General features: G+C 38.7%; 1 protein-coding gene across 1 annotated transcript; it reads left to right on the forward strand.

The window, feature by feature from the left end:
* The first annotated feature begins 4,147 nt into the window (after nt 1–4,147).
* LOC106453676 lies at nt 4,148–11,220 on the forward strand. The gene is made up of 6 exons (XM_048759626.1): nt 4,148–4,211; nt 8,099–8,946; nt 9,026–9,778; nt 9,972–10,279; nt 10,362–10,443; nt 10,525–11,220. The coding sequence occupies exons 1-6, from the start codon at nt 4,148–4,150 to the stop codon at nt 11,218–11,220; spliced, it is 2,751 nt and encodes a 916-aa protein (XP_048615583.1).
* Nucleotides 11,221–13,373: the final 2,153 nt, after the last annotated feature.

Raw genomic sequence — 13,373 nt, forward strand, 5'->3', positions numbered from 1 at the left:
CTCTGGGTTGATCTCAAAGGAGTACCAAACACCCTTTATTCCCATAAAGGACTGAAGTGCCTTGTTCGAGCAGTGGGACATTTTGTGAAACTGCATCCGAACACGGAGAAATGTGTGAGGCTGGACATGGCCCGAATCCTAGTGGAAGTCGATCTACATAAAACTCTGGTGGAAAAGATCACTTTCACGGACAAAGCTGGAGCTTCACACGAAGTTGAAGTCAATTATCCTTGGCTTCCTCCCCGCTGCAATGTCTGCTGCAGGTGGGGACATAAGGGACAGGACTGTTCGAGTAAGGAGATTAAAATCCTTACTAAGCAAACAGGAGAAACTACCTATGCCTCCATGCCGCGTGAAGGGACACCTATCGAAGGAGGCAGAGGCAAAGAAGTGGAGGGTAGCAAGGAAATTGGTGTGAAGGATGATAAGATAAGTGGAGGGGAAGAGACTGGGATTGTGGAAGCAGTGGAGACAATGGCTAAGGAGGGAAACGCTATGGAGCATCTAATTAAGGATCTGGAAGAGTTTTCACCTGTCGCATCTTCGGACCAGAAAGAGGCGATCAAGATATCTGAATCATCTAAGGAGCTTTCTAAGACCATGGACGTGTGGGTAAACGGAAAAGGAGTGAAGGCATCAAGCGACGGGAACGGAGAAAAGGAGTTCATGATCTCCCCGTCAAGATTTAGTCCTTTACAGGACATCGATGAAGAGGAGACATGCTTAGAAGGAGGTGGAACGGAAGTTGAAGAGGGGGAGTTTCGGGAAAATATAGTGGACGGCAAAAAGGAAATGGAATTGCAGGTGGCATCGACAAGTAGGCAACAGGGCACGGTGACACGGCAACTACGGGGGAGAGTTACTGGTTCTAAAGACAGGAGCAATGGTGGCAGGCACGGAACGTCAAAAAAAACTTCCAGTAGGAAGTTATGACTTCTTTCTTTGCATGGAACATGCGTGGGTTCAATCTGCCACGCAAGCATCGAGCCCTCAGATCATGGTTACTGGAGGAAAAGCCTACTTATGGCTGCCTAGTTGAGACTCGAGTCCAGGAATCAAACCATCAGTGGTGTATGAATGTTGCTATGCCGGGATGGAACTCTCTTACAAACTACGCATATCATCCTTTGGGGAGAATCTGGTTTTGCTGGACGGATGAAGTTGTAGTCACACGACTGCACACGAGTTCACAGGTGATCACTTGTGCTATTCAGAATCCCTCCACCGGAGAACAATATATTTGTTCAGCCATATATGCGTTTAACACTTCAGTGGAAAGAACCAGATTATGGGAGGAACTCAGAGGCACAAAATATGCTTATGGTCACCTTAACCTTCCTTGGATCTTGATTGGCGATTTTAATGAAACTCTAGCTTCAAGTGAGCACTCCAGATCTTTGGAGTATCGTAGAGACTTGACGGGTATGTGTCAATTTCAGGAGTTAGTGTCGGACTGCTCGGTAACTGATCTTCCCTACACGGGAGCTTTATTTACTTGGTGGAACAATCGAGAGGAAGACCCCATCGGAAAGAAACTGGACAGAGCATTAGTTAACCAAAGCTGGATGAGTCAATACCCAAGCTCCTCTGCGCACATCGACGCTGGTGGAATCTCAGATCATGCAAGGTGTTTGATCCGTACGACTGGAGTTGTTAACGACGCTAGAAAACCATTTCGTTTTTTCAACTACCTGACTGAGCACAACGAGTTCCTGCCGACAGTTCAGCGAATCTGGGATACAACGGAACCACTATTCCCTTCAAGAGCTGCTCTGTCTCGTTTTCACAGGAAACTTAAGATCCTAAAACAGCCGCTGCGGGAGCTTAACAAAACGCACTACGGTGATCTACCAGTTCGTACAAAGAATGCTTATGACGTTCTGTGTGAATGTCAAAACACGGCACTAATGGATCCAACCCCTGGAAACTTTGCAAGGGCGGCGGAAGCAGCCGACAGATGGAACGCCTTAGCTCGAGTGGAGGAAAAATTCTACAAGCAGAAGTCTTGTGTTCGCTGGCTATCGGTTGGAGATCAAAATACCAAGGTGTTCCACAGTATGGTTCAAACGAGGAATGCAAAGAACACGATCAGAAGACTTGTAACGACGGACGGACAAGTTCTCACTTCGTTACCTGATATCAAAAAAGAGGCAGTCTCATATTTCCAATCCTTCTTACAAGGACAGGATCCGAATAGCGAGGTAATTTCTGTAGCTGCTCTACAAGATTTACTGACCTATAGGTGTCCTGCTGATCATTCCGCTGCAATGGTCCGAGCTGTCACACCAATGGAAATCAAACAAGCGCTTCATTCACTCCCGAATGGGAAAGTTTCAGGTCCTGATGGGTTCACAAAAGAATTTTTTATCGCAGCATGGCCAATCATCGGAAGGGACTTCATTGTTGCAGTTCAATCATTCTTCATATTTGGATTCATGCCTACTAGTGTAAATGCAACCATCCTCTCCCTGATACCTAAGACAACTACTGCACAGACACTAAAGGATTATCGACCGATCGCTTGCTGTAATCTGCTTTACAAGGTCATCTCCAAAGTTCTAGCCAATAGGCTAAAGATTATTTTCCCGGATGCGGTAGAAGCAAACCAGTGTGCATTCATAACAGATCGTCTACTTTTAGAAAACGTCCTACTCGCCTCTGAGCTGGTCACTGGATACCACAGGAGCACGAACAAGGAAAATTGTGCTATCAAGTTTGACATAGCTAAGGCATTTGACACGGTCAAATGGTCTTTCATTACTTCGGTGCTACAAGCAATGGGAATGCCTCTTCAGTTTGTCCACTGGATGAGGTTATGCATCTCCACAGCCGCGTTTTCTATCAATGTGAATGGAAGTTTGGAGGGTTTTTTTCAGAGTGCCAGGGGTATCCGCCAAGGCTGTTCTCTCTCGCCGTACTTGTATGTCATCCTAAATAACGTCTTATCCAAAATGCTCAACAAAGCCGCAGTTGCAGGTGAATTTGGTTATCATCAGCAGTGTCAAGATGTAAAGCTCACTCACTTGTGCTTTGCGGACGACATAATTGTATTCACCAACGGCACATCGGACTCGCTAAGGGGTATTATGGGTGTAATGCGCCGGTTTGCATCGTTTTCTGGGTTACACTTAAATGTAGCTAAGTCTTCCATCTATGTTACAGGAAGGAACACATCAGCTCTCCTTACGACGGCGGCTTCAATGGGTATCAGTGTCGGTACCTTACCCATCCGGTACCTAGGAATGCCGTTAACAACGAAGACACTTTCCAGCCATGACTATGAACCGCTTATACAAAAGATTCGCGGAAAAATGTTGTCTTGGTCCAACAGATTTCTATCCTTTGCAGGAAGACTACAACTGATCCAGTCGGTCATTACAAGCATGGTTAACTTCTGGAGCTCGGCTTTTATCCTACCAGCAAAGTGTTATGACATCATCGAAAGCATGTGCAGCGCGTTTCTCTGGACGGGATCACCTACACAAACTCACAAGGCTAAAGTCAGTTGGGAGGATCTCAGTTTGCCTAAGGACGAAGGGGGTCTGAGTGTGAGGAAGTTCAAGGACACGGCTAGAGCCTTTGCTCTTAAACTCATTTGGAGACTTTTCACAAAACCAGCTTCTCTATGGGTAAGTTGGGTTACACATTACTTGCTCAGGTATAATTCCTTCTGGGACGTCAGAGGAGAACATAATGGATCTTGGATATGGAGGAAACTCCTGAAACTAAGAGATTTGGCCTATGAGTTTGTTAGATTTGATATCAGGGATGGTACGACTGCTTACTTCTGGGTTGACAATTGGCTTGGAATTGGGAAGTTGATTAATGTTACAGGAGCGGTTGGCACCACATATCTGGGTATATCACGACATGCCAAAGTCAGTGACGCAGCAAGGGGCAATACGTGGAACATTCGAGGACGTAGAAGTCGGCGGTACCGGGAGGTTTATGACCACATCTTAGCTGCGGCTCCCCCTTCCCCTGGTACAGGTACCGATATTATATTATGGAAGCATGGGGTTGATGATTACAGGACCACGTTTTCAGCAGCTAGGACTTGGGATCAACTACGGGAAAGGAAAAGTAACGTTGAGTGGTGTAAAGTGGTTTGGTTCGCACAGGGGGTTCCTAGATTCTCCTTCGTAACATGGCTATCAATAAGGAACAGGCTATCAACGGGAGATCGTATGCGAACATGGGGTATTACTCAGGTTTGTGGCTTCTGTGGAGAGAGAAATGAAACAAGAGATCACCTGTTCTTCACCTGCCCATACTCTTACACGACTTGGGAATCTTTAGCAAAACCACTTGTTGGACGGAACATCAACCCCGATTGGGAATGGACTGTCAATCGGATACGAACTATGGGAGGAAAAAGCCTCGACTCAATCCTCGCAAGGATGCTTTTTCAAACAGCTGTGTACTACATCTGGAAGGAAATAAATTCAAGGCGTCACCACCAACGAGTGACTCAGACGGATCAATTAAGAAGATTCATAGACAAGGCAGTTCGAAACCGCATCTGCTCTTTGCGATACACTCATGGCCACAAATTGGAAGGGTTACTAAGAAGATGGTTTCAAGTTACTCTTTAGTATTCGGTTTGTTTCTCGTTTGGACCTAAGACATTAAACAACTTTTACCCGTTTGTAAAAATTTCAAATGTTGATCAATAAATTTCAAATTCCATCAAAAAAAAAAAAAAAAAAAACCTAGCTATTGCATCCAGTCTTTTTCTAAAATGAAAATATATTTTTTAATTAATAATAATAATTTTAGTAAAATCTAAACTTTGTAAACTTAAAATATTTTGCATGGTTAATAAATTTATATATTTATTTGTTTGAAAATAAAAGTATTAACAATACAAAATATTTTAAGCTTACACATTTTAGATTATACTAAAACTATTATTATTAACTAAACAATGTATTTTCATTTTGGAAATTTTTTGGTAGAGGTGTGGATGTTTAACATGTTTTTTTTATATTGTGAATGAATTTCAATATGTTGAAAACAAACAAAGCTATTGCACCCGGTCTTTTCCGTTGGCAGTGTGGATGTTTAACATATTTTCTTCGTATTGTGAATGAATTTCAATATTTAAAAAAACAAACATAGCTATTGCATTCAGTCTTTTTCCAAAATGAAAATATGTTGTTTAATTAATAATAATAATTTTAGTAAAATCTAAAATTTGAAAATAAAAGTATTAACAGTACAAAATATTTTAAGTTTACACATTTTAGATTATACTAAAACTATTATTATTAACTAAACAATGTATTTTCATTTTGGAAAATGTTTGTTAGAGGTGTAGATGTTTAACATGTTTTTTTCGTATTGTGAATGAATTTCAATATGTTGAAAACAAACCAAGCTATTGCACCCGGTCTTTTCCGTTGGCGGTGTGGATGTTTAACATATTTTCTTCGTATTGTGAATGAATTTCAATATGTTAAAAAACAAACCTAGCTACTGTAGTTTCATTTTGGAAAATGTTTGTTAGAGGTGTGGATGTTTAACATGTTTTTTTCGTATTGTGAATAAATTTCATTATGTTAAAAACAAACCAAGCTATTGCACCCGGTCTTTTCCGTTGGCGGTGTGGATGTTTAACATGTTTTCTTCGTATTGTGAATGAATTTCAATATGTTAAAAAACAAACCTAGCTATTGCATCCAGTCTTTTTTCCAAAATGAAAATATATTGTTTAGTTAATAATAATAATTTTAATAAAATCTAAAATCTAAAATTTGTAAACATAAAATATTTTGAAAATAAAAGAATTAACAATACAAAATATTTTTAGCTTACACATTTCCAAAATGAAAATATATTGATTATACTAAAACTATTATTATTAACTAAATAATGTATTTTCATTTTGGAAAATGTTTGTTAGAGGTTTGGATGTTTAACCTGTTTTTTCGTATTGTGAATAAATTTTAATATGTTGAAAACAAATCAAGCTATTGCACCCGGTCTTTTTCGTTGGCGGTGTGGATGTTTAACATGTTTTCTTTGTATTGTGAATGAATTCCAATATGTTAAAAAACAAACCTAGCTATTGCATCCGGTCTTTTTCCAAAATGAAAATATATTGTTTAGTTAATAATAACAATTTTAGTAAAATTTAAAATTTGTAAGCTTAAAATATTTTGAATGGTTAATATATTTATTTGTTTGAAATAATTAAGATTTAGTTTTAAATATGAAAATATTTTATATGGTAATACATTTATGGGACATTTACTAAAATCAACCCAAATATTCAAGTCAAACCTAAAAGTGTACTCCACTTTCAGTCAAATGCAAAACCAACCTAAAGGGGTAGTGAAAATACTATTTAACCCTTATGACCAAACAAAAAAACAGAAATGTATTTTACGTTTCTATCTTTTGGAAGTCTACACGTAAAAGACGAAGTCTACAAATGTTTAGACTTTCTAAAAAGTCTACCTTACAGACTTAGTTTGTAGTCTACACTCTAATTTGATCTAAAAATTAAATTTTGAAAATGTATAAAAATAATTATAGTGATATTTTTAACTAATCATCAATATAATGGATAATATGAACTAAATAGATTAAAATTTCATATAATTGAACAATTTTCAAGAATATATACTAATTTGGTTATCATGTGGTAGACAATGTTCATAGTTTAGAAACAAAAGGTTCTAACATGTTATGTCTTTTAGTGGTTGATTTTGTAGGGTTAGATTTTAGATTTTGTTTTTTTTTGTTTTATTAACTTAAATCTGCATATTAATGTTTAGTAGTTTATATTTTGTATAATTGAGACTTTTTGATTATCAAGCAAAACATTTAGGGTTTGAGATTTGTGGTTTAGGGTTTCGTAGACCTACAAAAAAGTCTATTTAGCTAGAGACGTCCTTTTCAGTCTATTTTATTGGTGTTTACATAAAATCTATTTTAAATTAAATTTACATATTTATGAATAAGAATGTTAAATCATATATTATAAATATTAAAAATAAATAAACAAATTTAGTAAGTTATTTTTTTTTATTTTCGCAAATAATAAAGGGAAAGAAAAAAATCGTTGTAGACTTACAAATAAGTCCACACATCAAATTTAACCTAACCGGATTTAACCAATATAATATTAACCAAATCGAATTTAAACCAAACCTCTTTTAACCTAACCAGAAAAGTTACCGAAAATATAAATACGATTTGTTAAGCTTTTTGGGGTAAAAAAACCCTAATCCCCGCCGTTCTCTCTCTCATGCGATTTTCGGGGAGATTTTCGGCGAACTCTAGCCACACCGTTTCCGCCGCTTAAACTAGTCGTTGTCCACTCCGTCGCTCTGGTAAGTTAAATGTCTTCGACTTGTCTTTGGCTTCGTCCACTCCGTTGCTAAAAGTAACCACCTTTACCTTTTTCTTTTTCAGATCTGAGCCGGCGACTTCTAGCGAACGGTGCTTATCGTCCAAATATCTGCTTCCTGTCAGTCTCACGGCTTCTACTCTAGCGAGCGAACAAATTGTGTTTCATCTTTCCAGGGAACGAACGGTACTTCATCTCTCTATGTCTTCTCTCGTTTAACTAATAACCTAACTAGTTGACTTATATTCCTGTAACCTCTCTCTTAGTTTGTTAACTAACCTATTAGTTTTTTCTCTAATCCATTTTCTGCTTCCAGTCAGTCTACTTTAAGGTAGACATCGTTGTTGATATGTAGACATCTTTTTGAATTGTTGTATACTGTTTTTGGCTTCCATTGAAGGATGACAAATTTAGTTTGGTTAGATGGTTTCGTATTCTCGATTTATGATAGAGTTTGGGTTATTAATTTAGTTTGAATGGTAGAATTCTCGTGTAGACTTCATTTTGATTTATAGACTTCTCGGGTAGACTTCATTTTGCATTGTAGACTTCTCGTGTAGACTTCATTTTGAATTGTAGACTTCTCGTATAGAATTCATTTTGAATTGTAGACTTCTTGTATAGACTTCATTTTGAATTGTAGACTTCTCGTGTAGACTTCTTTTATTCGTTTGTAGACTTCTTTTATTCGTTTGTAGACTTCTCTTGTGTAATTTTTTTGTTTGTGCTTTTTTGTTGCAGGTTTCAAAATGGATAAACTTGATTTACCACAGAGGCTGTATAGTGTAGGCCAGGAACCTTTTCCGAATAAAAGCATTGCCTACTACAGCGATGACAGCAAGCTCTTCCATGCTCTTAAAGAAGCACTCGAGGCAGATGAATGGGAGGAGCTCAAGAACTCGAGAGTAGGAGTGTTCTTAAAGTTCCACGAAATGAAGTTTGGATGGGCTTCAAGGCTGGTGTACTATATACTGTGTTTTCAGCTTGACTGCAAGAAGAAGTTTGAGTTGTGGAGTTTCGTAGGTGTTGAACCATTGAGGTTTTCTCTGCATGTATTTGAAGAGATAACTGGCCTGAACTGCGAGTATGTGAAGAATCTCGAGAATCCGTTGGTTGAGGTAACGACTAACATGAAAGCATTTTGGGCGCAGATGGGAGTGAATTTCGACCGGGGGCCAAGTATTGATGAATTAACTACAGCGTGTCAGAGGTGCAGAACATGGTCTCTAGATGATCGGCTGCGTTTAGGGTATCTAGCCATCTACGCTGGCTTCATCGAAGCAGCAAGAACCTCGTCACCCACACGGGCTAGCCTGACTAGGTTAGTGATGGATCTAGATGCTTTTGAAGATTATCCGTGGGGAAGATTAGCCTTTAAATTCTTGATGGAGTCGGTGAAGGGTGTAGACTTGACAAAGACGTATGCTATTGAAGGCTTTGTTCAGGTTCTTCAAGTCTGGGACTACTGTTGTCTCCCTGAATTCGAAGCTGGGTTTGGTCACCCTATAGAAGGTTCTCCGACCCCAACTCTAGTTGCCTTCTTAGGTGGCAAAGGCAAGAGAAGGCTCCAGGAGAATATGATGAAACAGGTATGCTTCTTATGTTTATATATGCATTAATTTGATATAAAGTGGTTTTATACTAACTTAATAGTTTTATCTTCTGCAGACTAGGACTAAGAACTTTACTATGAAGGATTACTCTGAAATGTTCCCTCGCTGGGATGGTGAGCTGGAAGATGAGAAGGCTGATAACATAGTGAAGGCACTGTTTTCTTCAGGCTGGGCATGGGAACAAAGTCACTGGCCTCTTGTCGGAACAAAACTGTGGACAAATGTGAAGGTGGAGATCCTTCCGATGAAGACAGAAGCTGGTCAGATGGTGCGAAGCTTGAAGACAGTGTCCCCTTCTCGCACACAGTCTGATGCAGAATCACGCAAGAAGGCTCGTGAGTCCCCTGGCCTGGATGTGGAGACCATGAAAGGAGAAATAGTTCGTTGGCTAACTGGCCTGACTTCTAATATGGTTGAGGGGCTGAGCAGATGCGAGAACACTCTAAAGACACAATCCCACATGATTGAGGGCCTTACAACTCAGGTGGGAGCTGTTGAGAAGATGGTGCGTGAAGGTTGGAAGGAAGACCACACCAAAGCTGATTCATCTACTGATGTACCTGAGGCAAACAAATCTGATGGAGACAAAGCTAAGAAGGACAGCGCTGAAGAAAGCAAAGGTGATGAAAGCGATGAAAGCAAAGGTGAGGAAAGCAAAGATGAGGAAAGCAAAGGTGAGGAAAGAGATGAAAGCAAAGGTAAGGAAAGCAGAGCCGAGGAAAGCAGAGCCGAGGAAAGCAAAGCTGCGGAAACAGCTCCCAAAGGAATGACAACAAGAGCCAAAGCTAGAGACACCCAAGCCACTGTGGTTAGTACCAAAACATCTCCCAAACCACTCAATCCGAAAAGAGGAAAAAAATCAGTGAAAAAGAAATAACTTGTTTGCATTTGCATTTGGATTTGGAACTGTGGAAAAACGTGTGCATCTGAATGTTCTCTTTTGGTTTGTATAATATTTGTGGCTGTTATTAATGTGTTCTTTCTACTGAAAACAAATGCAGAGTGAGAGTGAAAATGAGAATGGAGGCATAAGTGTTGTTGTAGTAGATAAAGAACAATCATGCATTGATTATGGTTCTGTGAAAAAACTGAAACAAGTTGGTAAAGTGCGAGCTGCTCGCATTGTGGCCCGTGCTAAGAGTGAGCGGCAACGTAGGCTTGCTGCAACTCAGCAGTCTCCTTTTGATGGAAACAGCACGGCAAAGGTTATTATACCTAACCAGCCGAAGCAAGGCCAGGGATATAACCCATTTGCTAATCCTGATCGCCAAAAGCTCTCTGCTCTTCTTGATTGGGTGAAACTTGACCCGTAAGTCATCTATTTCCTAAATTAATTGCTCTTTATATAAAGACTTTGTAGTGTTTTATTTATTTAATTTGATTATTGACAGCAAATGGCGACAGAAGGTCAAAGGTTCTTCAAGTCATTGGTTCTACATACTACTAACTCCTACAAAATGGTTGATTGACACGGTATGTAGACTTCTCTCTCATGTAGACTTCTCTCGCATGTAGATGTCTCTGATGTAGAAGTCTCTAATGTTGTAAATGCAGCACATTGATGCTGGCATTAATCTCTTAAGGCTCCAATACACAAAGCACCCTGAATGGTTTAGGTCCGACATATTTTGCATGTTGGATGCTGTATTTACTCAAATGTGGACAGCAAAGTACTCAGAGTTTCTGGCCTCTCCTGCCAATCCTGACGGCTCAGGTAAACTATTCCCTCCTGGCGCCTTAGACTACTACACAGGCGAGGAACCAGCGTATAGCAGATCAAATAAGACATGGGCACTGGAGATTGATGATATATATGCGCCATTATTGGTCAAGAACAATCATTGGGTAGCTTGCTGGATATCAATCCCGAGGAGACGCATAGTGATTTGGGATAGTGATCTTGCTTACGCTACGGATGCAGAAATTGCTAAGGCCGTGAAGCCTATTGCACACATGCTGCCGTACATGCTGCGTATGTTATCTACCGGTGCGGAGAGGGAGATGTACACAGTTGATTTCACACATGAGCGTGAATCTGGGGTGCCACAAAACAAACAAAGTGGTGACTGTGGAGTGTATTGCTTGAAGTATATAGAATGTCATGCACTTGGCATGCCATTCCCACCTCATGAGCTGTGTGATAAGAAGATCAAGACAATCAAGTCTCAGATGGCGAGTGAGATATTTGATGAGACCAGGATAAACGGCACAGAGAAACGTGATTACAAGCATCTCGGTCTCAATGACTAAGGTTAATCCACTTCTTTGGGTAGAATTGAGGGAAAGTATGAAGTTTTTTGGTGACTTTTCTCATCGGATATATGTAGGTTGATGTAGTAGGCTTTTGTACCAGACTATTGTATCGTGCTGTGAGTAACAGGCTGATGTAGCACACTTTTGGTTGTAACAAACTTATGTAATTTGCTTGCAGCAGACTTAAGTATTAGTCTTCTTTTACAGAAGACTTTTACAGAAGTCTGCTACTCGACTACTATCTAGGCATCATCTTTTTATCAGTATATTAGTCCTTTTAAGCTCATATTCGACCAAAAATACAACTTCGAGACAACTCAGAGACTTACGTATTATTCTTCTTTTTAAAAAGACTACAAAAGAAGTCTGCGGTAAGTAAAAGAAGACTATAAAAGAAGTCTGCGTTCTGGAAAAGAAGACTACAAAAGAAGTCTGCGTTCTGTAACAGAAGACTAACACATTAAGACATAAGATATAAGACAACATCCAAAGCAATAAGACAACTGATAAGTTCCAGAGCCATTTGCTGTAAAATGACGTCTGGTAAGGAATATGTTAGCTCTACCTTCTCGATTTTCTTGTCCAGACCATAATCTTCTAGTGCCATTTCATGAAGTTCACCATGTGTATAACCATCCGGCACAAGAAACATTCTCCCTCCTTTCCGATTATTGACCACAAACTCCCACAAAGAGCCTTTCACCACCCATTCTCCGTATACAACAGGTATCTGAGCCATTTCCTGCAAAAAAATACAGGTTTACATAATCAGCAAAGAAATATTTCATGTTTCATAAAACTATAAACGAAGACTTACAAATACGTCTACAATTATTAGTTAAACAACATTGTCAAATCAAATGAATTATACCTGAACCATTATAAAAAAAAAATCTTTTCAAAATCATTCAAACCCATTAGGATTAACTAACATACACTTTCAAACAAATAAAACTAGAAAAAACTTAATGAATAATACACAAATTCACATTTTTATAGATTTTTCTATGCAGACTTAATATTCTGTCTCTGAAGATGTAGACGTTCTTTTCAGTTTACAGACGTAGACTGTCAAATAGGTCTACGATTTGGGTTGGTTTTTGCAATTGACCATTTTACGGGTTGCTTTCTATAGTTGAAAAAAAGTTGTGATTTTGTACATGTAGACTTTCATTTCTGTCTACAATTTAAAAATGTTAGTTTTTGCAATTGACCAGAATTCATCCAAGATTTGACTTTCAGAACTAGACTTCATATGCAGTCTACATGTTTGATTTTTTTGAAAGAGGTTAGTTTTGCAATTGACCAAGTTTGACTTCCAATCAGTAGATTGAAATGAATGTCTACGTGTGTGTAGACCTCTTGTGAAGTCTACTCTCAAATCCGACGGGTTGGTTTTGTAATTGACCAAAATAAAAAGATAGACTTTATACGCAGTCTACATTTTTTTTTCTAAGATAAGAAGACTACATATGAAGTCTACAATTTAATAAATTTTTGATTGCTTTTTAAACTTTTTGGTCAAACACAAAACTAACATATTCAATGAAGTCAAAGTTTTGGTCAAATGCAATACTGGCCTTTTATAGACTTCGTTGGCAGTCTACAGTTTGTAGACTTCCGTTGAAGTCTATTTTGAAAAGTCAAAAGTTCGGTCAAATGAAAAACTAACCTCTTTTAGGTAGACGTCTGAGTAAGTCTACCGAAAGTTTTATTTTTGTTGTCAAAGGTAAAGACGGAGACAACTGGGGAAGTCTGCATTAGAAAAAAAATTTGTGTGGTCAATTGCAAAACTAACCCGTGCATTGACAAATAGACTGTATCGTAAGTCTACACGGAGGCGTAGACATACAAAACAGTCTACCGTCGCGACACAGATCTGAAAAAGAACGAAAAGCATGTAAATAGTTACCTTTTCCTGTGTAAAGCTCATTTTCAACCATTTCAACCGTCCAAACTCCGAATATGAGCAAAAAGAAGCATCTTTGACGATTCACTAATGAAGAAACTCGAAAATATGAAGTTTGTGATTGTGAAATTGAAAGTTATGAGAGTTTTTTAGATGAAAATGTAGAGGAGATGAGAGAAAATGAAGTTTTTTGGGTTAGAATGAGAAAAAAATAGTTGAAAATTGAATTCTAGAGCTTTAG

Source organism: Brassica napus, chromosome C6 (assembly GCF_020379485.1).
Source record: "Brassica napus cultivar Da-Ae chromosome C6, Da-Ae, whole genome shotgun sequence".
NCBI classification, from domain to species: Eukaryota; Viridiplantae; Streptophyta; class Magnoliopsida; order Brassicales; family Brassicaceae; genus Brassica; species Brassica napus.

Excerpts from the sequence above, each read along its gene's own strand:
- LOC106453676 (XM_048759626.1), top strand. The coding sequence starts at position 4,148 with ATGGCTATCAATAAGGAACAGGCTATCAACGGGAGATCGTATGCGAAC. Across the intron at positions 4,212-8,098 it reads GAACATGGGGTATTACTCAG|GTTTCAAAATGGATAAACTT; the intron begins GTTTGTGGCTTC and ends TTTTTGTTGCAG. Across the intron at positions 10,444-10,524 it reads CAAAATGGTTGATTGACACG|CACATTGATGCTGGCATTAA; the intron begins GTATGTAGACTT and ends TTGTAAATGCAG.